Genomic DNA, 25,987 nt, shown 5'->3' on the forward strand with positions numbered 1-25,987 from the left:
AATGTAAAGAATTGCTGACAATTTTCACTCAATGCTTTATTTTGGAAAGAATTCTTAACAAAGCACTCATTCAAATTTTTTCGCTGAAAGGTGATTCAACCATTAACAGTCATCATGTCGCCTTGAAAATGATGGTAACACATAAAAACCTTGGTTTGATGATCGTTATGAATACCGTAAATTAATGCTGTGTTAAGTGTTTATGTTCACACGTTGTTGCAGTAAATATTATAATGTGTGAATGGTAGAGTGGAAACAAATGACTAACTTTCTGCAGGAATTTATTTGCATGCACACATGTGAGATAAAAAATAGTTTCAATTCAACATTCAATTTTTAGATTCTGCCTAGTAATTATGTGCGTCTCCATGAAAAGATTGTCATTTATTCACAAATACCTGTAGTAGAGAATGACAGCAGATAATATAAGTGCATGGGCTTTGATAATATGCCAATGTGAATTTTTTCAGGCAAGAATTGAAGCGACTTGAGGAATCTGCTGCGCAATGTAAACGTTGCGCTGAGGAGAAATCCGTAGAGATCCTCCAGCTGAGCAATCAGCTGGAATGTGTGAGGGAAGACTCAGCGAGGCAAGTGTCTAAAGCAAAGGAGAGGTGTGAAACAATTCGCAGGTCTTATCAATGCCAGATAGAAGACTTGGAGCGGCAGCTCGCTCAAACCAGAGCCAGTGCACGATCTGCTCAAGCGGAAAGAGATGAGGTAAGTAGGCAATATCAACTCTGGCGATGCCCTCTCGTCAGAGCTCCAGTCGTTCCCATGCAACAAGGGGATGCCACAAATAGTGACCCCGTAATTTGAAAGCTATATTTTTGTTTGGTGCAGGGGGTATATACGAATTGTGATTTAGTGATTGTTTGGTCCAACTCCTCCTTATTTCATTGGAAATCATTGTTTTTTAATTTTAAAATCAGCCTACACATTGCTCCCACCATTGCTGCGTGAGAAAATATGAGCTGCATGAGAAAAATACTGTAAAAGAGTCAAAAAGACATAAATAACAGTGTACAGTCAATGTTCTTTATAAAAATCTTCCTGGGGACACAAAAATTTTTGTTGCACGGAGGTTTTTGATGCATAGGGTGACCATACCTAATGAATGAATAAGATATCTAAGCAAATTTTGGTCTGATATTGTATAATTTTGTTGGATTTACCGCTAATAGGATGTTATTACACAAAAAGATAATTTGGTCAAATTTCATTTAAAATAAAATAACTTTTCATGCATAGGAAAAGCACGATCATAAAGTCAATAAAAACTGATAATCATGGTATGTCAAAATGGCATTACATTAATGTAGTACATGTCCCAATAATATTTTAAAATGAGAGATGTAACTTTCTTTGTTACATTATAAAATAAAGTACAGCAACCTTTGGTGAATATAATATAGTACATATGTATTCAGTCAACATTGAAATTTAAGACAATATACTACAGTAAAGTCCTCATTTAAGGCTTTAGTGAGAGGAAAATATTTGAGGTTTTAGAGTCGATGATTATAGGAGCTGTTTGCCAACAATCAGAAATATAACTTTTACTCATTATAAGGATTTACATTAACAATAATTTTTTAAAATAAATTAAATCTGCTCTAGCCAAAGAAGGTCAGAAAGCAGCTTAAAATATGGGAGGTACGATAATTATGATAAGAAACTTGTGGATGATGTTTTAGCAGATTATAAGTATCAATAAACTTAAAAACATTCCCACTCGGAATGTTATTGTGGGTGGTTGTCAGTAATAATAATTCCATTTTTCTGCATTTATGAGCGGTCTCAATGAATTTTTTCAGTTTAATTTTGTGTAAGTGAGGTGTCTATGGCTACTAAAAAGCATCATCATTTCCATGTTAATGATGAGCAAAATAAATATGCAGGAGGAGATAGTTTTATTATCTATTTTTTTTAAACTAGCGAGTTACCAGCGCGATATATGATCAATTAGGTGAGTCGCGTTACGAAAGAAAGCTCACGAACGTCTTTCCCCAATAGCGAATGAAAATCTACTGCACAATCTTTATTTGGTTCAATACTAGAGGAGTGCAACTAGGTGGCAGCACTAGTTCAAAAGCCATACATATCTAGTACCTCCTGTACACAATTGGAGGCAGCACGATGTATATTTGAATACTTGGGAGCTCAATTACAAAATATTTAACACTTCTCCTGCGTGTAGACTATTCGTCATGTCACAACTTATCAACAAAGTACATATGTTCATAGAGCCTCATAAAATATACATTAATCCTATACTTGAATTCACCAAACTCTGGTAGTTAAAGTACACCAAGCCCTTTACACATTTCTCTAGCCTTAGGTCTATTAGGTGGTTTTGTGAATATATCTGCTACATTCATACTTGATCTCACATACTTAAATTATATATTACTCCCCAAGAACCAGCTGTTTAACACAATGAAATAAAATACTGACATTATTGCTTCTGTATGAGATAGGCCTGGTTGATATAATAGAATTTTCATTTATATTGTCTGCAAGGATAACACAAAGCTTAGGCATACATTTATCATGGCTTATATTTCTCTCATCCATAAGAACTCTCGCATCCATACTACTTCCGCTGCACATTCATTGATAGCAAAATACTCTGCACACGTGGATGATAGCGCCACATATCTTTGTTTCCTGCTGCGCCAGCTCACAGTACATCCAGCTAAAATAAATGCATATCTTGAGAGGGATCTATAATTCTCATTGGCATAATCTGAGTCACTATACACAACTAAAGGATCACTTAATTTACGCAAATGAAGAGCGTAATGCCTTGTGTCATTCAGGTAATGGTGGATGTGTTTAATGTTACTCCAATCCCTCTCTCTTGGGTCATCACAGAATTGGCTAACATTACCCACAGTAATTAAATGTTCCGTCTTGTCGTGGATGATAGATACAGTAATGCTGCCTTCCTGTAAATGTCAACACATACCTTCTTACTTATATTTCAATCATCTCTTGGGGTTAGGTGGAAGAGGGGACTTCTTAGTCTCAACGTCGCCCGAACAAAGACATCTTCTTATTATTATTATTATTATCAAAGTGAAAACATCCTATTTATAGAGGTGCACTAACTCATCTACAATTAGGCGGAAGGAATTTAGACAGCATCTCATCTATGTACTGTTTTTGGCTTACAACCATTTGATCTGTACTTGACCTATGGATATTATTGATCATTCACAGATAAAAAAAATTGCAACATACTCTAAGAGTCTAAGTCTTTTACCTTCATATGCCTAGTCAGTTTCAGTTTGGCATCTGTGATGCATTCCTTATTACATATCAACAAAAAGTCATCTACATACACTGCTAAAACTGCTCCTTCCATAACGTATACACAAGGCTCCTGGATACGATTTTTAAATCATAAATCTAGAAGGATGTCACGCAAGTGGTTGTTCCAGTTCCTCCCCGATTGCTTTAACCCATGTATGCTCTTGTTCAACTTGCATACATATGATAATGGGTTTTTACTGGGAAAACCTGAAGGTTGTTCCATGTAGATAGTTGTTTCTAAATGACTATTTAGGTATGCTCCCACAACGTCTAGCTGGTTGACCTCCCACTCATTCTCTACAGCCAGGGCTAGCAAAATTGTAATCGTCTTCTTCTGTACTACAGGACTACTTGTTTCATAATAATCTACCCCAAATCTTTGTCTAAACCCCTGTGACATTAACTTCGCTTTTAACTTTACAATCACCCCTTCTGATCTTTTAACACTGAACACCCTCTCACACCTTATCCTGTTATCATGATCGGGTCTTTTAACAATTTCCCAGGTGTTCAGTTCTCTGATTGTTTGCAACTCGTATAACATGGTATCATTCCACTCTCGGGAATAAGGCCCAAATAACGCCTCCGCAACTGTATCCGGACCAAGAACCCTAGGAGAAGACGGTAATCTCCTATCTCGGCATTGTTATCAATGGCCGTTCATCACCGCCAAGAAATTCAAGTTCCTACTTTGGCCGCTAGAGTGGCGGTAACCGCGAGTGAGGCAGTAATCAGACGCTACATTAGGGAATCAATGGTATTTCTCAATTTTGCTTTACCATAATACGGTGGTCAATGATGAGTTTTACTAAGTTTTATGATAGGATGCGTTAGATAATAGTCAGATCTGTATTTGATGGGATGGAATAGACGCAGATTCATGTGATAGCACATTTAAGTGAAAATACATTCACACCGGTGCCCTCCACAAGAAACCGTTTTAAATCTGAAAAAGTTGAAAATCCGCCAATTAACCTCAGGTATACGAAATAAACAAGGAATAAAATCGATAAATGAGTGAATATCCTTGAAATTTGTAGCACACAAGATTATTTACCATGATACCTTGACAGACTATTTCGGGAAAAGCTATCAGGTGGTGTTCTAGCCTACCGAAACAATTGTAACATGGCGAACCTTTGTTTACACTTTTTCGACACAAACTGGCGACTTTAAACCATTATTTCCGACGCTGTACGGACATGGAAGCGCTCAAATTTTATGGCAATGTATAATAAATGATTGATCAAACACTCGAAGTATGAAATTTACGGTGTGAGAGCAGTGATCAACTTTACTAATTGCTACTTTTACACTCACATTACACTATAGTACGTCATATGAATACATTACGAATTTATATTTATTCCTTCATTTTACGATTGTAACAAATTGCTTTGATATCACTCATTACAAGAGTGCATAGGTATTCACGGTTGACTACGTTAAGTAAATATGGTTCCGAAAACAAATTATACTTAAAACACAACTGGTATGCTACACGAGATCGATGTAACGTTATTTAAAAATTTTCATGCATTCAGTTCACTGTCTGCGTAACTTCAATACATGCTGTAACCAGCAGAATATGGAAATTATAACGAAAATACCCTACACTTTCTTACCGTCATCCTGCTAAAAATACCTTTGCGAGAGAGAGAAGAAAATTACCTTTCTTTCACGTGCACAGACAGCATCGCCCATAGAAAATACAGCACTCTCACCCTCACACTCATTGATGCCGATATCGGTGCGCATAGATTTTGTATCGAGCATTATCGAGCTATTTCTTTCACCATGGGTACTAACGAAACACCTAAAGCAACTTAAAATTTGTTTTTTTATTATTATTATTAGACTGCCCAGTACATACCTTGCATTCCAACGGGAGAAAAGGGCAAATAAACAGAATGATTGCTCGAAACAAGAAGAAATTTAATGAATGATTACTATTGAAACAGCAGGCTATTGAAAGAGCAGAAATAGGGGCTCAAAACAATTGAACACGAACTGCTCCCAAAGTGAACGTTTTTTGTGCTGTTTCGCAAATTAAGGTTTATGGATCCTCCTTTATTGGGGAACAAACCATATCAGGGCATTCATATCTTGCAATGCTACGGAACTGGTTCTTCCCACAACTTATTGACTGGGACAATTCCATCTATCAGCAAGATGGAGCACCACCGCACTGGCACAACAACGTGCGCAGTTTCCTCAATGACAACTTGCCTCAAAGTTGGATAGGGCGTACCGCGAGACCAGGCTTTACACTCTTGGCCTCCTAGGTCCCCTGACATAACACCATGCGATTTTTTCCTTTGAGGATATGTTAAACAGCGTGTTTACGTTCCTCCCTTACCTCGTGACATTGATGAACTAAAAACAAGAATATCAGCTGCTGTAGCTTCAGTGACAGAAGACACCTTATGCTTATTTTGGGATGAATTCAGCTATCGGCTAGATGTCGTCCGTGCATTCAATGGAGGACATATTGAACATTTATGAAGGGTTTTTATAAACTTTTGTCTTTTGTGAGTAATTTAGTATACAATTTGTTGATGTTAAGCCCTTCTTCTTAATAAATAATCTTATTTAAAATCGGGTCATTCTTTTAGGGACACACTATATTTGAATAATTGCACGCTAAATTACAAAATATTTAGCATATTAAACAGCAGGTTCTCTAGAATTTTGCCTACCTAATATTTTCAGTACCCCGGCGAAATTACGGCCAGATGAACACATTTTAGCTTCCAAGGTCATCTGGAAAACAGAATCGTATTTCTAGTATGCATGTAAGTCGAATGTTATTCGACACGATGATAACACTTGTATGCGTCGTTTTATTCTATTGACTAACCCCACTTCTGTAGGACGTAAGGACCCGGGGGAAAGTTGCTTACACGACGAAATGTTCTGATCGAAACTGACTTGCCTTGTTTCTTGGAGGGTGTGGGTGATGATACACGATTGAAACCTTGAGTAACAATCAGTATAACTCGGTAATGTGAAAAGCTTACTCCTTCAACGAAATTGTAATTAATATGGAAATTTGTCAGTGCCTCCAGAGTTGATCTATTTTACTGCTGTCATGCTGTCTAAGCCAACCGCATAGGAATTCCTGCCGGATTTGCACATTTTTCTGCTATCATGTATTTCACTGTGAACATGGGGTAGTATTTTTTCCATAATGAGCGATTTATTTAAAGTCATGGACGATGATTCATTTGTCAAAACTTTGATTATCTTTTTTTACATATAATAGCAGCTGATAAATAATATCCTTCGATCAAGGCTGATTCTTATGGACAATCATATTGTTGCATGGATTCCACAGTATGATGTATCCTATATTTCTATGTCTATTGATATTGTTCTGCTGAGAAAGAATATTCACGCGCAGCGATCGAGTAATGGGAAACTCTTTCTCAGTTATTTCGTGGTTCCTCCATGGAAGCTGACCTTGAAAGAGATAAATGAAAATATCAATGGGTGAACTGCACAAAATGTATTTACTTTCTCTTTTAAAAATGGAAAGTAATGGACTGGGTAAATATTTGGCTAACAAGTGGCTGCTCACTGATTGTGAGAGTAGAGTGTAAAGGAGTGTCAGCCATCCATGGAAAACATTCTCAGAACGCATCGTAGTGGCTACCCTTGGTGAATACCTTGTCTCATCAGCTGTCAAGTTATCTTTGAAGTCAAATTCAAGATGGGAAATATAAGGTTGGTTTAGGGATGACTGAGCTCAATGAGACATTATGTTGCTAGTTAAAGGTCCTGGTGCAGCACATCCAAAAGAATGCCGACAAAGAAGTGCTACCAGGAAGATTCAATCGACTCTTGGTAAAATTCGCATGAATATTCTTGTCGTTGAGCAGAAATTCAAAGATTTGGATACTTATTTACATAAGCGTATCCCATTTTGAGAAATAAAAGTTGCACTTCGTGAAGACAAATGAAATTCACCCATATACTACACCATCTTCCACAGAATTCTTCTGCCAGCATTGCAACCTGCTTCCATCACACATCACAGCACTGATAAAGTGGACTAAATCCATCTAAATAGTTCATTATTTCATTCTAAAGAAGTAAAAAAAATCGACTCAGGGCTAAAACTTTCTTTTTGTAGTACTTAAAAAATATCCTTGTCAATAGCAAAATTTTGCTGTTGTAATCTGATGTTGTGTTCACTAACATCAGCTACCCCTAAAAATTGCTCCAAAAGGCGCTACATGATATTTGTGGCCTTTCTTGATATGAGGACTGAAATATGAAAGATATGGAATTTGAAAAAGATACAAAATCATTTATTTCCTATAATTATCCCTCGACTAGAAAGAAATTCTGCATACTGTTAAGGCCGTTTTACACGGGGCACGGAATTGCGCAGGTTAGAGCTGCATTAATTTCTAAAATGGCGTGGAATTGCGCGAATGCATGAACGAAATTAGAACGGGCTATTTTGCTGTCTCGCATCCACGCATTCTCGCATGTGTTCTAGCATTTCACCGCTTTACACGACGCATTTTTGATGGCGCCTTCGCACGCACGTCAGATTGCGCAATTTCGTGTACCGTGTATAACGGCCTTTAAATATGATTGACCTGAAAAAATTTCTCAGACATTTTCCAGTCGCAGAAACTGTCACAGTTTCTTCTTCTCTTGGTGGTTGAATTAGGCTAAAATAATAACCATTCTGGAGCCCCATAAGTCAACCGAAAAAAAGGAAAGCAACTGCTACACGTAATGTAAGTGGCCCAAGGCAGTGACTAGCACACTTGTACTCTATTCCACTCCTCTTGCATCTCCTTTATACCAGGCGAAATAACCTTAAAGAATCATTTCTGAATATTTCCAGAGCTTTATTAAATTTATCATCAACTTATTAGCATATTTTCTTACCCATATCTTTAAATTTCTGCATTAAATTTGTTGGGTAAATGATATTAGTGATTATGATGATTATTTTTTATTTCATTTCAAAATTGATAAAAGTGTTATTTGATTATTATGTGTTTTGTTAACCATTGCCGGAACGGCTTTCCGGCACCATGACACCACTGATAGTTACCACATCTAACAGTCCGAAGCCAAAAGTTATTGACACAAATTCAAGAAAGAGAAACTACAATTTTAATTTTTTCCTGAGTGTCGACAATATTTTGTTTACAATTATATATTTACATTGGTTAGTTGAATAGAAGAGCATATTTAATTGTAAATGTGATGAATACTACTGAGGTCAAATGGGGTTAATGTGACTCAGAGGGTCATTTGAATGTACACTAACTTTTAATTGCATATTTTGCAGACAAGGAAGAGAATGCAGTGTGAAATTGGAAACTTGTCAGAAAACTTTGAGCAGGCGCAATCAAGAATACGTTACCTTCAATCTCACGTGAACTATCTGAAGAAATCTTTCTCGAATATGCTGGATCAATCCAATGATGATATGAATCAATGTCCACCCGTTGACTCCGGAGACTTTTGTAATTATGACTAATAACAACCAATATTCCAATTTTGGAATTCCTCGTTCCAAGATATTTTTGGACCTTCTACATCCACTTAACATCAAAAATAAAAATTAAGGAAGAAACGATGATGATCTCTGTTTCTTATGTCATTAAATTGTCTATTTCTGTTTATTTCCACGAAAATTCATAATCCAAGGTTAAATTCAATCGTGATAGCACTAAAAATTATGATGTGATAGATCAAATAAAAGCTATTGAAGATAATTTCATATGCAATCCCGTAGACTTCATCAAAAGAATGAGATAAATTACCTCTCTTACACCTGATGCACTTCCGAACTATGACGTTATCATTAGGTCAACTGACTTCCTCCCAATGATTCTATGAAATGTGCGATAAGGCCTAAGGTCATGAGTACCTAGCTCAGAAACATATTCCAGGTTGACTTGTGAGCTGATGACCAGTGAGAAAGCCATTGAAATTTTAAATGAAGTGTGGCACAATCAAATTAAGCTGTCCATACGAATGAATGTGCACATATGTTCCATGCTTGACAAAAAGTGGCATGATGTTACGTTCTAGTTTCCCTCAATCAGGAATGAATAGTGTGACCATGTCCATGCAAAATGCTGATATCAATAAAAATTATATCTAACTGACTTCAAAAGTGGTGAGGTTATGTTTTATCGTTAGCTGATGTTGAATCTTCAACTGCAAATATTCAATTGTGTGAAATTCTACTAATGAATTCAATCATCATTGAATTGACTATGAAATTCTATCATCGGATATAAACAACGTTCATTTGTGGAGCCAAGAGTGGGGACACGAACTTAATTTGAGCAAATGCACGTCGGTACTCCGCTTGCGGAATTCGTCCAGCTATAACCATGTTTATGCAGAGGATGGTACTAGTATAAAGGCAACAGACGAAGTGAAGTACCTGGGAGTTACGACAACCTCGAACCTCTCGTGAGGAACACATGTAAGGATTATGTGCGGCATAGCCCTGAAGAAATTAGGGTTCGTCAAGCGTATTGTGGGAAGATTTTCGGATGAGAAAGTAAAAGAAATGTGCTTTTTCGCACTAGTCCGACCGCACCTTGAATATGCAGCGAGCGTATGGGATTCGTCGAAGAAAGACTTAATCCGCGTACTGAATAAAATACAAAGGAAAGCTGCGCGGTTCGTCCAAAACCGCTACCGGCGTACAGACAGCGTTACTCACATTTTAAGCGAATTAAGCCGGGAGCCGCTTGAGACTCAGAGGCTGCGCGCTAGGCTGCTTGAGCAATTGAGAATGGATATCTTTAAGAGCGACAAGGAGAACATAATATTAGAGCCACACTATATTTCCAGGTCCGATAGAAGCGATAAATTAAGAGAGATGTTTTACCGAACGGATAGATATGGGAACTCGTTTTTTCCCCGAGCCATAAAGGACTTTAATAAACGATAGTCCCAACTTCGTTTGAGCACTTCATTTTTTTAGCTGTAAACAGCTGGTGTCCTCACATCCCCTGCCACACGCGGCTTGCGGGGTATTATGTAGGAGTAGATGTAGATCTCCTATGAATAATTACCCTTTTTCTTGTGTGTCCACGGGCATTTCTCTTTTTGGATAGGACTAATATTTTTTGTTTCAAAATAAATAATATGAAATAAAAGCGACCCAATAAGACTATTTTGGAATGTTTATATTGTTGTAACTTGTTTAATGATAGGGTATATTCCACAATAAATTATTTAGTAAATGTTGTTAATGCAATAAACACGTCTTCGAAATTGAAATGAAGCAGAAACCCAGCACTGTTCCACAAACTTTTATTTGCTGTCGACTACGTTCGACGGCTAAAGCCTAATTGGCAAGACAAACAGATAATGAGGCTATAGCCATCGAAACTAGTTGACAGCAAAGAAAAATTTATGGAACAGTATGTACTGGGTTTTTGCTTCACCATGAATTCGTTCCAACAAGTCACGCCAAAATCAGTTGGCCTCTTCGAAAATTTATGTGGGACTGTCCACAGTAGTGTTGCCGCAAGTCTCGTTTTCCGCACTTGGGTATCGTCTCCAGTCTCGTCTCGTGAGCCCCAGCCTCGTCTCGGTCTCGAGTCTCGGGCGAGACTCTGGTCTCGTTGCCTCCAAAATAAATTTAGCACCATAAAAAGACGTTGGCTTTGCGTACTTAATCGCTGAATCGGTACCTCGAAATAGGAAAGCCATTGATATAAATTTTAAACATACATTGATTCGGACACTTATTACGTTAATGCTTGTAAAATCATTGATTTTATTGAAACTCAATTATTAATCTCGTAGCATAAAACTAACAATTTCTACATAGGGGATATAGACACAAATTTACTACAGAAAAATCCACAGAAGACTGAAGAAAATAGACGTAAAAATAATGTTAACCCCTCAATCGCAGCGGGTATTTTATTAAATCCCATCCTAGCAGGCGGATGAGATTTAGATGACTTCGCGTATTAGGCATGCTATCATTCAATAGTTTATAACTTTCATGACATATGATCAGTCGCGTTGAAAATTTTTGTTAACATGTGTAATATAATGCGCAACGGTGTTATAATTTTTCAAGCAATTTTAATGAATATTTGTTGTTCTATGTATCTCGTTCTCTAAACTAATGAATCAATTATCAGTTTTCAAAGATTTCAATTTATTTTAGATTAAGCTGCGAGATCTCTAACATCCCATGCATTTATTTATATTTACATGATGTATTTTAGTGATTTGGTGTTAAAAACTCCATAACTAATTGGATATTTTCGATAGTATTACCCGTTTTGCCTACTTGATAATTCATAACTTCGCCCATTTCTTTGACTTTGTTCTATTATTACCGAATCATTTCGTATAGGTACTTAGTTCTATCGTTTCAAACGTCAATATGGAAATATTTAAATGACTTTACCTCATTAATTCTGCTTTGTATGACACGATTGGAAGCAATTCATGCACAAGCTCACTGCACATTGTTCACACCAGTACACGCTGTTTTTTCTTCTTTTCCCATGATTGGCACTCTTCCTTTGGGGGTTTCCTCCCCAGAAGTAGGAATTCTCCATAGGAAATGTCTTTCGGTGAGCCTTGGAACTAAATTGTCTAAGGTGTGATGGCCATGTCCAAACCATAGAATAGTCCTATTTCCAAACTGTCCGTGTGGAGTTGCATGTTTGAAAAATATTAACTCAACCAGCCGCACGCGAAGTGATAATAGGGCCAATTTTGTCGTCGTCGCCGTCAGTAGTGTTTACACTTTCGAGGAAATTTGAAATTCCAAAGCTAAGCTTCGATGCTCAAAATTCTATCGACTTGGTTTACTGGGAAGCAATTGAGGTAAATCAACCGCCATTGATAGCTGGGATTACAAACAAAGACTTGGAAGACCTTGTTACGGAAAGAGCTGTATTTGAAGTACCTTCTTTTCCCTGCCACGCACAAGCAGATGAAAGGATGGTACAAATGATAACGTTGGCATCAAAATCCGTGTGCAGTACATAACGCAGGCATGGAAGGGCATTATTTTGCATAAGAGACACAGAAATTCAGCCGAAATTCGAAAAAAAATCACAATATAATTTTGTCGGAGTAATTGATGTGCTTACAGAATCGTGTCCTTTGAAAGGGTGGTTGGGGGGACATGGGTGGAACTCGATGGTAGCCACTTTCTCGTGGTGAGTTCAGGGTAGTTTCTTAGCGAAACTAGCAGAGAGCTACTCAGTGAAATGCTTGGTGTTCAGGTTCTGCTATTTCTCAGCCTTGGCTGAATTTCTAGTTGAAAATACCTCCTCAGGTACGTTATTCGTCATTATGATTGATGTTAATTTAAAATAATTTACCTTATTATTACATTTTGTGGAATGATTTACTACCATTGATGGATTATTTACTAAAAAATGAAATTCTATCGAAATAAATATTATTTTATCTGCAATTTTGCCCCGAAAATGGAATTTTATAAACGATGCTCTAGCTTGGCAAAAATGAGTAGTGTTCATCTACATCTATCTATATAATACCCCGCAAGCCGCCTTAAAGGCGTGTGGCAGGGCGTGTTAGGACACCAGCCGTTTACAGCTAAAAAAAATGAAGTACTCTAACGAGGTTGTTACTAGCGTTAATTAAAGTCCTTTATGGTTCGGGGGAAAAACGAATTCCCATATCTAACCGTTCGGCAAAACATCTCTCTTAATCTATCGCTTCTATCGGACCTGGAAATATAGTGTGGCTCTAATATTATGTTCTCTGTGTCGCTCTTAAAGATATCCATTCTCAATTGTTCAAGCAATCTATGCCTAGAGCGCAGCCTCCGAGTCTCCAATGGCTCCCAGCCTAATTCGCTTAACATCTGGGTCACGCTGTCTGTACGCCCGTAGCAGTTTTTGACGAAACGCGCAGCCTTCCTTTGTATTTTGTTCAGTTCTCGGATTAAGTCTTTCTGCACCGGATCCCATACGCTCGCTGCATATTCAAGGTGCGGTCGGACGACAGCGAAATAGCACCTTTCTTTCACTTTCTCATCCGAAAATCTTCCCACAACACGCTTGACGTGTTGTGCGGGTGGTCTACACTACAATTTTGTTGTTAATTCATAGACATTGTTTGAGCCATAGATGTTGTCAAATAAACTTCAAATTTCATTTTTATAAACCATAAACATGTATACCCTCTTTAATATTATGCATTATCCCATATTTTCATAAAATTCGTCTTCATAGCCGTTTGATTCTGAAATCAGCCTGATTTTTCGCAAAATTTTAAACTTTAGAGTTCGGGCGGCAGTGGTTAATATCATCCGATTTGAAAAAAATGTTGTGTGCGAGATCCTTATATCCCGCACAGGGCAAATTTGATCAGGGAAAAAAAAAAACTTTTTTTCGGTCCATCCTAACCCACACGATATCATTATTGTGGCATTACATTTCTCGATCATTTCCTGAGCGTTTTCCAAATTTCAAACAAGTCAAAACCTTCGAATTCCCTCATATGTCCCGAAAGTGGGTCTCATTGATGATCTAATTCAGTGGCATAGCAAAAAAAATTTCGTTCGGGGGGGGGGTCCAAAACCACTGGGGAATTTAAAAAAGAGGGTATTAAGTGGAGGGATTTAAACTAATTTTAACACTTCTCATAATCGAAAAAAACTTCATTTTCTAAAGAAATATTATGTAAATTTATATTTTTCCAGCCTTTATATCAACTCACCAACCTGTCTGTTTGTTTGTCTGTTTGTCTGGTACAAATCTTGTAACTCAAATTTGACTCACTTCCTGTGAAGCAAAAACGCTGAAATTTTGCACACTTCTTCATTTCCGATGACAATACATGAAAATATAACTTTTTCCCTCCAACCCCCCTTTAACCACCCCCCAGTCAACCTATAGCCCCCCTATACGTCACTTTTGGTTTTTCGGGGTCACTGAGTTTTTTTGCTTTGTGTCATATATAAACGTTGCTCATCCCCTGTAATCTAAATATAAAGGCTGGTTTTTAAAAAAATATTTTTTATAAGAGCTTATATTTTATTCAATATTTTATTAGTTTTTATGAAGGAAAAATAATTGCGTTTCTATATGTCGGGGGGGGGGGTAGAGGGGTTGGGGGAGGGGGGTCCGGACCCCACGCCCTAGAACGACTAGCTTGCAAGAAAAGAATCATGAGTCTTTTGATTCACATTGTGATTCAATCGTTTTGAACGGATCCATCGCGAGCTAAAATGGGCAGCAGTTTTCAAGATAGTACAGTTGAAGAAAGACGTTGATTTTTTAAGACCAAATTCGTCACCTCACTGGTTTAAAACGGAATATCATCGAAAAATTAAAAAAAAACCTTAAGGCATCAAATTTCTATGAATATTTTATTGGAAAGAAAAAAACATATCATCAAAAAGCAGAGTAATTAGTTTTATTTAAAATAAAATATCCATCGGAGAAAAAAATAATAGATTCAGAAGTACAGGAAGCGTACTGGGTACACATGACGACGTTGAGAGGTTAAAGAACTAGGCCGCAAATCGAGGGTTCTGGGTTCAAATCCCGGTCAGGGCGAACGATTTTTCCCCTCAGAAATTTCTCACAAATCTGAAATTAGATTTTTTTCTAGATGTTTCTGCTCCCTTTTAGAATGGACTGCATGTTACTGAAATAAAATTTCTCTCCGCTAACTGGTACTTCTGGAGAAAATGTAATGAATGGAGTTAGAATGAGTGGCTAATGAATTAATGCCGGTCAGATGATCCAGTATGGGCTTTGTGATTAAATGGACTTTTGGCTAGCAAAATAAGTCAAAGGAAAGTCAATTGCAGTTATCCTTTCTAATCGTAACATCCTCAACACAATTTAGTGACCTTATGCTAAATATCCTCAATAACCTCGGAAGATATATCATACAGGAAGAGCTATATAGATATTTCATCTATCATCCGTCTTTCTGCCGAAGTAATGTGCTCTGCGCATTCATTTTCCCTTAGCAAGCAAACTATATGAAGGATTGCAAGTGCCGCTGAGCGAGTATTATCCAAGATATTTTTGTCGTAGGAGTAAGCACTGAAAATTTCCACTTTAGAAAGTAGTTGTAGTTTTGCCGGATGAATTTAGCGCCTATTTTCAATATTCAGTCTTACTAGCATAACATCGGAACATCCCTACTCAAATTTTACCTTCCATAATATATCTCAATGCTTAGTGTGGAAATCATTAATAACTCAATTACAATCAATAAAAATCAGATGGCAGCATAAAAAGAATAAATTCTCGGAGAAAAATGTTATTTTTTCCAAACAGCTATGTATCCACAATAACGTGTCGGATGAACGTAGGTTTTTTAGTGTAATAAATTTGGAGAGAGCTTCATATCATAATCAAGCACTTATAATAAAATGGATGCATTATGTGCTGTCATCATTTCAGCAAAACATAAAAATGAATGGGGGAGCATTTGAACAATTGCCGTAGATATCTGGTATAAATAACAGTAAACCGAGTTAGTTTTCATTCAATTTAATGAAACCGCTGAAATTCTTTGATAATGGCTTCCGGGTGCAGCTGCGTGTTGCGCTTTGTCGTGCGAGCTTTCGCGACCGTTGCAGGACGCATCATCGGGCGATGAATGAAATTACGGAATTCGGTGGTCAATTAATATACTCGTCCACCTCCCCCATCCACCGTAGTAGTGGGGGGAGGGGGGCGGAGTTGACGTCAGCAGAACTCTCACCCCTGTCCTTGAGCGACGAGCGGACTCTTCTTGTCTAGCGAATAACCTTGCTGGTAACATATTTGTCGTCTTCTCTTTCGGAAAATCGTTTTCCACGTCTGGCTGAGTTTAACACCGTCCACTCTGTTGAAATTTTGGGGGCATTTTTCAATTTCAATAGCCTCCCGAATTAGTCGTCGATGATAAAATTTTTCTTGGGCTAATACCTGCGTCTCGTCGATTAAAATTCGATGTCCATCTTCTGAGTAGGCATGTTCCGCTATCGCCGATTTCTCCGTGTCACGATGTAATATCGCCCGGCTGTGTTCTTTGAGACGAGAAGTCACGGAGCGCCCTGTCTGCCCGACGTAAGATTTCCCGCATGAGCAAGGGATTCTATAAACGCCTTCCACGTTGAGGGGATGTAGTCGGTCCTTGGCAGATGGAAACAAGTCGCTCATCTTCTTTAATGCTCTGTGGCGCGTCACGATGCCGGCTTTTCTCAGAACACGCGAAATTCTCTCAGACGTTCCAGCGACGTATGGGATGGTGGCATAGGCCACTGGCTTGTTTTTCTCTCTTCTCTCCGCGCAATCTTCAGGTAGGCGTTTATTCGGAATTCTTGCCTGGCGATGGATGAAGGCTTCCGAATATCCATTCTGTCTGAAGGTTTCTTTCACGCGATCCTCTTCTTTCTTCAGAGCGACATCGTCAGAAACCACTCTGGCCCTATGAAGGAGTGTTTTCATGACCGATGCTTTCTGTTGAGGATGATGGTGGGAGTGCGCGTGGAGGTAACGGTCCGTGTGTGTTGCTTTCCTGTACACCGCGTGTCTCAGCGATCCGTTCATGCCTCTCTGCACCAGTACGTCTAAAAAGGGAAGTTCTCCATTCATCTCTATCTCCATGGTGAATTGGATGGATGGGTGGATGCTGTTTAGATGATCGGCGAATTCTTTTAGCGTGTCTTTTCCATGTGGCCATATGACAAAAGTGTCGTCGACATATCTAATCCAGCAAGATGGTCGAAGCTTGCTCGAGGCCAAGGCGTCTTCTTCAAAATGCTCCAGAACTACCCTTTTTAGACGTACTGGTGCAGAGAGGCATGAACGGATCGCTGAGACACGCAGTGTACAGGAAAGCAACACACACGGACCGTTACCTCCACGCGCACTCCCACCATCATCCTCAACAGAAAGCATCGGTCATGAAAACACTCCTTCATAGGGCCAGAGTGGTTTCTGACGATGTCGCTCTGAAGAAAGAAGAGGATCGCGTGAAAGAAACCTTCAGACAGAATGGATATTCGGAAGCCTTCATCCATCGCCAGGCAAGAATTCCGAATAAACGCCTACCTGAAGATTGCGCGGAGAGAAGAGAGAAAAACAAGCCAGTGGCCTATGCCACCATCCCATACGTCGCTGGAACGTCTGAGAGAATTTCGCGTGTTCTGAGAAAAGCCGGCATCGTGACGCGCCACAGAGCATTAAAGAAGATGAGCGACTTGTTTCCATCTGCCAAGGACCGACTACATCCCCTCAACGTGGAAGGCGTTTATAGAATCCCTTGCTCATGCGGGAAATCTTACGTCGGGCAGACAGGGCGCTCCGTGACTTCTCGTCTCAAAGAACACAGCCGGGCGATATTACATCGTGACACGGAGAAATCGGCGATAGCGGAACATGCCTACTCAGAAGATGGACATCGAATTTTAATCGACGAGACGCAGGTATTAGCCCAAGAAAAATTTTATCATCGACGACTAATTCGGGAGGCTATTGAAATTGAAAAATGCCCCCAAAATTTCAACAGAGTGGACGGCGTTAAACTCAGCCAGACGTGGAAAACGATTTTCCGAAAGAGAAGACGACAAATATGTTACCAGCAAGGTTATTCGCTAGACAAGAAGAGTCCGCTCGTCGCTCAAGGACAGGGGTGAGAGTTCTGCTGACGTCAACTCCGCCCCCCTCCCCCCACTACTACGGTGGATGGGGGAGGTGGACGAGTATATTAATTGACCACCGAATTCCGTAATTTCATTCATCGCCCGATGATGCGTCCTGCAACGGTCGCGAAAGCTCGCACGACAAAGCGCAACACGCAGCTGCACCCGGAAGCCATTATCAACGATGCCCCTCGCTGCGAAAACCTACGTTCAACGCTGAAATTCTTATTCAAACAATGTGTACATTGAATTTGGCACACGTTGGAAAAACATTTTGAAGCACTCTTGGAGTCATCAGGTGACTGTGATTCCTAATCTTCAGTGCTCGTTTCACCAGCATTGAGTGACATTGGTAATCTCTGGTGGTACAATCACACTTTCAACAACATCCCTCCTCCTTTGCCCATGAAAAGTAACAGGATTCATTTTTTGAAATGCCATTAGAGTAAAAAACATCTAATAATGCCATGTATAAATGTCAGAACTTAGCCATATAACTATACTTTTCTCTCAGTTTCCATAACTTCGACGACATAAGGAAGTATATTTATGAAATATTCGACATCAGGTTTCGATCGCAAATTATAGTCTTACATGCTATCATTCCGAAGGAGCCCAACGCTACGACTTCGTCACCCGCCTGTTCTTCCTTCAATATGAAATAATCTGGAATGTTAACATATCACGATTTCTTATAACATTTTAGTAAACCAAGAGGAATACAAAATACATTTTAGAAACACATAAACTTACCTAGGGAAGCCAAAAATTGAAAGAAAAACACAGCAAGTGGATGATCTTCAACGCGGTTTGCTGTGACTTTTTCCTGTCGAAGTTGGAGTTCTACCTTTCCTCGCTTGGTGTCAAAACTTGTTACTATCGGCAGATAAGAACCTGCCAAAAGCGTCACAATGGGTAATAGTGAAATAACTTATTTCACTACTGACAATGAGGCAAAATGATTCTGAGGGTATGTCCCGAATTCGGCACATCTGACGTTAAAGGGTTAGCAGTTTTTTTATGGTAGTCCATGGACGTAATTCTATACGATTATGGGAGAATGACCCATGTATGATAAGATAAATAAGACCAAGGTTGCAAAAGAACCCAATTTCACTCAGCATGATATCAGGTAAATAAAAAAATGGGAGAAGTGTGATAAATCTAGTGAGGGTGTGGCTTAAAGAGCTCATTGAAAAAAGCCGCTGTTCTAAACATGTGGATTTTGACGATCCTGTGTTTAACTGTCTGCTACGTCTAAACGCGGAACGTCTTTTCCACTGAGCCCACCTGCATGCTCTCCTTGTGTTGTAAGCCCTTTTTTCTGGTTTCCACTACCCTCCCATTCCATGTTTCACTCCCCTCAGTCAAACCTCATAATGTACCTTATTCTCCCCCTCCACTTCTTGAAATTGACAAAATAAAGCTTACTGACACTACACGGCCTTCTCAGTATTTTCCTCTTTACAGCTTGAGACCGTAGAAGCTCAACCTCCAGTTTTTCACTCACTGACATGGCTTACTGGCAAATAGCTTTGATGATGATGATTATAATGTGATGCATGGCTTATAAAATAATCACACACAAATTCTGGAGCGGAAGTCTTTCCTTAGGACCTGAATTCCTCTCATCAGACAATGAGCACTAGAGAACACCCACGCGTGTGTGGGTCTCAGGAATGGACATGTGTTTAACTTTGCATGTGGGAAATCTGGATAAAAGAGCACATACCTGATGAGATGGTTGAAATGAATTTTTAGACATACGGAATTACAGTACGAGTGTAACTCAAATTCCTCATTTAATGTATGAGCAAAGTGAGAAGTGATGACAGACGCTATTGGAAAGCGGCGAGATTTAACGGGTCGTTGGCATGAAACTTCGAGTTAAGGACGCATTTCTTCTTTCACTGCGATAAGCAACCTCATAACTCTGCTACCCCATGGTGAAAAACTGCTAAGTTCATTGCTTTAAAAGATAGCAAGGTAAATGTTTACATCACAGAAGATTGTTATTATTCAGGACTAATGTACTTTCATCATCTTATAGGTCATGATTGCATATAATTACAAATGATCGAACATTAATTCCTGCAACTTGGCTGAAAATACACTGTTACAGTACCTCTGTAGAGGTGCAAGAGAATTTTGACAATACTATTAATTAAAAACTGGCAAATATTTTTACGTTTTTTAACTTCTTCCAGTGGAAGATTTTACTCAAGTCATCAGTCCGCTTTTCCCATTTCTGAATGCCGATTTTCAAACTCCCGCTCGTAGTTTTCAACTATCGATCTATCGGCTATAATCGATCTAATCGTATATCGATAGCCATAGATACAAGATTTCCATTACTGTGCTATTTCCTGTGACCACCTGCCGCATTGGCATCAACTTGTATACTGACCAAGCCTGTTACCTTAGAATGCAAAGTTATAGTGCTTTAGATACCTTGAGTGTACTCTCATTCAAATCTAGTTTCAGTCATGTGCATTGAGCTGCGAATCAATGGTTATCTGGCAGTGCGGTGTTTTGTTTACCTTCTGATTATACCTTCTATATCCCACGAAAGGATTTCAACCGTTGAGCTTCTTTTACTTGCTTCATCAGATCTGGGTGAGTAGAATTTTTTATATTACAATTCATATTAAGCAGATGTTATATCCATAATATTGTGAACCAATTTTATCTAGTTGACTTCTTGAATGTTTGTTGTGTGCGCAATTATCTTGTAGATTCGAGTTTAAAATTTAATAATTGATCAAACATTATGATGGCGATAAAATCAACAGCTTACTTTATATCAAATTATTTATTTACTGTGAAAGTCCTATTCCTCAAAGCTGGAATCTGTACATTAGAGATGCAGTAGTCCATTGTAGATATTTCAGCCTTGAGGCACCGCGCTTTCGGAGAAAACATGTAATGCGAAAATAATGTGTTCATTTGATCACAATGACTATATGTATCTGATTCCTTCAGGAAATTTGAATAGGAAGACAACAGTTTCCTTCTCATGGCGCCTTGACGCGTAGTTGTCGAGAATAAGTAAATTTACAGACTACAGAATGCCAATAAGAATTCGCAGCAAAATTTTGAAACTTGGTAAACATGAACAAAAACCTGATGACCACAGTGTGTTTAAGTTTCATTTGGTGTCATACTCCTTGCGTTGCCATAATTCTACAACTGGTCCGAAAATTGCTTTAAGAAATCGGTCAGTAGAAAAAATTATCTGAGGTAAATGTGCCTGACCCTGAACTAGTAGCTGACCCCCATTCCCTTGCTTGGTAATAAGAAGAACCAAGGGCACTTACATTGTAACCTTTATCCATATAACTAAACATGAAGATGTTAATTTGTTGCAAACACAGTCGATTTGGCAACAGAGTCAATAGTTCCTTAAGAGATGACATGCATCCAGGGGCGGTCTGGCCAGGTCGGCTGGTCGGCGATCGCCGAGGGCCCCGAGCTCTGGGGTCTCCTTGAGTCCTCTAAATTGTCGATAATGCACTGCATACTTCATAACTCTCATAATCAAGGAGCTTAGAAGAATATGGAGGCGACATGGCTACCCCCAGAGTCCTCTGGATTGTTGATAATACACTACAAAGTTGAGTCGTCGCATCCTACCATCTTTGTTCTCTGCACTTGTTGTTTACATATAGACAGTGAATGTGGCTGGCAGTTGCTCGGCAAGATTTTCCGTTATTTGTAGTAGAAATACGGCACAATAGGTTGTAGTTCGGCTCCTAATTGCTCCATTAGCACCAAGGACGTGTTTAAAAATTTTAGTTTCCCTCAAAATACTGAGAGAAGAGCGAAATGGCTTCAAATACGCCGAAGGGACAAGTGACACCAAACAACGTCTTCCCGCCTACGTGAGGTAAGTTTTTCTGCACTCAATGGTTCCTTTAATACTATTACCTTAAATTTTAATAGTGTTGATCCACGTATTTCAATTATTAGGTTTGAACTGTGCATAAGTTGTAATTTTTAAAAATATGTATTCCGGTTCAGATAATCCGGCGAGGTTCTTGACGAGTGTTTTTGTGCTTCTGTGTTTTCTATTCATCAATGGAATATGTGAAATTTTGTGACTAAAATATAATATTTAGTCTGGGTTGCAGAGATGATTGATGTAGTTCTTTACTACGTACCAGAAAGTGTAACAATAACTATTAGTGCTGCTAGTTTTGTATTCAATAAAAATATTTGTTTTTGTCAATGCCGGTATGAAGTAATCTTACGGTCATTTACATCAATGAAGGAAATTACGTTTTTGACTAGAATCTGCATATCCGGATACATATTAGTGGACGAAACTCCGCTTTTCATTGCTTTATTTGTGTGTTGTTCATGAGAAGAATGACTATTATATTTCGAAGTAGTGTGAATGCTTAATTTTAGGATGCAATTAAAATCTCGACGAGTCGCTTTTGCGACTAATCTTTTCCTTGACTCATTCCGAATTTTTAATTCCAGTTTTGTTTGAAGAGGATTACATTCCTAGGGCTGGTTAAAACGGAAAAATACATCAACACCGAACTTTTGTCGTGGCCCAGTGCTTATACTGCTGTCTGCTCCTGTGTACTTGAAGTTTCAACATCTTTGGCCGAATATTTACTTGTGGTACGTATTCGAGCTTAGTAACTAATTGTAAAATATGGAAATATATAATTAATTAGGTTTTTCTGAAATGGCTTCAGTGATTATCAAAGAGGACGGTACCATTCATGCCTAATTATTGAGAGTTATTAAAAAAATATGGCTATGGATAACTAGGAGTTTTTGATTATTTCTTCGTACACCATTTCAATTTCAATGCGTTATTGTCAGTGTGTATATTATTCATGTACATTTCTCTAGAACTTATTGTTTTACTTTTATATTTACTTTTATTAAGCCTGTGCGTTTAATTGTGCTTTTATAAATCTTATATAAATAGTGATTGTTAAGAGTGGAGTGGAAGCTTATTGTTAATGTGTAGATATAACTTATTCAATACCTGATGCGGTATTGTGTGAAAATAATACGGTTTTAATGATATCTTGGAGATATCATGATTTCTGTTGCAATAAAAACTTCTTTAAATGCATTTCTTAGTGATATGTTGCGATAAACCTAGGATATTGTACTCCTAAATCCATTTATGGTGTTTATCCTTAGCCGTAGGGGGACTTTCTGCCATTTCCTTTTGCGTTGATTCTATATTCTAGTGATTAGTAATGTTTACCATTGGAATAAATTAATAAATTTGATTTGCATTATCACTTGCATGTTGCTGCTGCTGTTCAAGCAGGTTCCAAGGGTGTCATTTGGCGAGGGAGCAACATAGGAAGAACTAGTGCAAGATGCTAAAATTACTGATTGGGTAAGTTCTACATTTTACACGAAATACCCTGACATTGAACGTTCAACTATTTAATGACTGTTAATATGACTGTATGCCTTCAATTTGATAATATTTTTAGATGATCTGATAAATGTTGAAATATTTGTGTCAAGGAGTAATGGCAATGGCGTAACTAGGAATATGCTTTGGGAAGGATAGGATGGCCTGGGGTGGCACCCCCCCACCCCCATCAGTCAACGAATCAGTCCAAGAAAATTTTTGAAGAATAAAATTCCTGGAAATACATTTGAAATCATTTTGGCACTAAAGATTTAACTTTTAGTCGATGCAGTTCAATATATAAAATAATTATAAATAATTTTTTTATTTCTCTGAGGCTTTGGGGAGGGATCTTTCCCTTCCTCCCCCCGTAGTTATGCCACTGAGTAACAGTGTTGTGGAATGTTAATGTCATATTATTCCTTTTTATAATTTTGTATGCTGACAGGAAGATTGCCATCTTGGTAATTAATTTCCCGAAAGTTGTCTGCCAATTGAAATTTAATTTATTAATTTCCTATTGCTCAAACCATGAAATATGATATAGAAACTTAAGTGATTGCATGTTTAATAAACATCTACACATTATAGAACTTTATCATGACTGTTGATTGTGAGAATTTGATGTATCACTGAGATGCTGTTCATTAAAATTATTTGTGAATTAATGCTTTTGGTGTAATTAACGAAATTTTATTTATATTTTTAATTACAGGTTCATGTACTCGAGTAGTCAATGTCATTGGTGGTAAAGGGTCATAGCAAAATTGAGAATAATGCAAGATGTGTGGCAGCTGTCATCACCTGTACATCATTCTCTCCTACTAATTTGAATCCATTTTAATAGAAATGTTACATCTTGTGCACTTAAGATTTATTTTTTATTTTGCAATATGTAAATAATCTTAGTTTCAATGGAATTGTTAAATCATTCTGGAAATCTTAAAATGTAACATTTGTGGTGTGTGTACATTATATACTTTGGAAAAATGTGATTTTTTTTCTTTTATATACCTCCTTTGATGACATCTTTTATGATCTGCAACTCTCGTGAAAAGTACATATACTGCATGACAGCTTGTGACTTCTGTAGTTTTTCTTGTCTAATTTTGCGGTAGGATAATATTTCCGATTTTTTGGCTCTAAAAATTGACCAGACTTGTCCTCAAATTCCTCGTATAATATCCATTGCGCTGTTTTCATGGAAGTTTACTCGGATCTTCTTCTTCTCCTTCTTCTTCTTCCTAGCGTTTGTCCCGCGCTATTGCAGGGTCCGCTTTTCTGCAAAGCCTTCTCCACTTGGCTCGATCCAGGGCGTCTACTGACGTGGCGTTGATGGTCTTCATGTCCGCCTTAATTTTGTCGAGCCAGCGCATCTTTGGTCGTCCTCGTGGTCGGCGTCCTTCAGTACTCAGCCGCATTGCTGTTTTGCCCACGGAGTTCTCATCACTACGCACCACATGCCCATACCACCGCAGTCGAGCCTCCCGCATCTTGTCTGTGATCGATGCAACTCCCATTCTTTTCCGAATGTCTTCATTCCTGATGTGATCCAGGCGGGAGATGCCTAGGATCCATCGCAGCATCCTCATTTCCATGACATGCATGGCCTGTTCTTGATTTGCTGTGGCTGGCCAACATTCTGCTCCATATAGGGCCACTGGGCGGACTACGGTCTTGTATACTTTGGCCCTGAATCGTTCAGGCATTCGACGGTCGCACAATACGCCAGTCACTTGGCGCCATTTCAGCCATGTTGCATTGATTCGAGCTCGTGTGTTGGCGGTTGTGCTTCCATCGTTGCTGATGACAGAGCCCAAATATTTAAACTTCTCGACCTTTTCAAGGTCGTCGCCGTCGATGCTGATCGTGCCATCGGTTTGAGGCCCACACTCCATGTACTCAGTCTTCTTGATGTTTAATCGCAACCCATAGTTGTCGAGTCGTACCTTCCATAGTAGAGTTCGCTGCTGTAATTCGGGTCTGGTGGTGCTGGCAAGGAAGACATCATCGGCGAACAGTAGTGACCAAGGATGCGATTCTTGGAGACAGGCCGTGATTGTGTCCATGCACAGGATGAAAAGGAGCGGAGAGAGGGCCGATCCTTGGTGGACGCCAACAGTGATTGGGAAAGGCGGTGATATTCCTGATGGGCAACGGACGGAGCTGGTGACGTTGGTGTAGAGAAGCTTCACCCATGACACGTAGACTTCAGGGACGTCGTGAGATCTGAGGGCATACCAGATAAGGTCGTGTGGCACGCGATCGAAGGCCTTCTCCAGATCAAGGAAAGACATATGCACTGGCTTGTTCTTCTCTCGGTGCCTCTCCAAGAGCAGTCTAGCTGCGTGTATTGCATCTGTTGTGCCAGTCCCCTTTACAAATCCACACTGGTTGGGTGTGATGTGAACAATGTGTCTGAGCCTAGCATCAATCACTCTTTCGAATATTTTCATGGCGTGGCATAAAAGCCGGATCGGGCGGTAGTTGGAGCATTCTGCGACGTCGCCTTTACCCTTCCAGATGGGCACAGTTATGCTGGTCCGCCAGGAGTCGGGAACTTCGTTGTCAAGGATGATGTTGTTAAATAACTCGGCGAGGATGACAACGCCGTTGCGGCCAAG

General features: G+C 38.9%; 1 protein-coding gene and 1 long non-coding RNA gene across 2 annotated transcripts in view; both read left to right on the top strand.

Moving 5' to 3' along the window:
- Nucleotides 1-8,955, top strand: part of LOC124167026 (trichohyalin-like) — a 32,873-nt gene extending 23,918 nt beyond the window's left edge. The window contains exons 8-9 of the mRNA XM_046544794.1: nucleotides 471-720; nucleotides 8,636-8,955. Of these exons, the coding sequence (XP_046400750.1) occupies nucleotides 471-720; nucleotides 8,636-8,827 (442 nt within the window). The 3' untranslated portion in view covers nucleotides 8,828-8,955. The remainder of the gene's footprint in view (nucleotides 1-470; nucleotides 721-8,635) is intronic.
- Nucleotides 8,956-22,559: 13,604 nt separating this feature from the next.
- On the top strand, nucleotides 22,560-24,119 carry LOC124167227. Its single transcript, XR_006866634.1, has 3 exons — nucleotides 22,560-22,600; nucleotides 23,271-23,342; nucleotides 24,079-24,119. It is a non-coding gene; the product is annotated as an uncharacterized LOC124167227 (long non-coding RNA).
- Nucleotides 24,120-25,987: the final 1,868 nt, after the last annotated feature.

The sequence above is a fragment of the Ischnura elegans genome, chromosome 10, assembly GCF_921293095.1.
Source record: "Ischnura elegans chromosome 10, ioIscEleg1.1, whole genome shotgun sequence".
Lineage (NCBI taxonomy): Eukaryota > Metazoa > Arthropoda > Insecta > Odonata > Coenagrionidae > Ischnura > Ischnura elegans.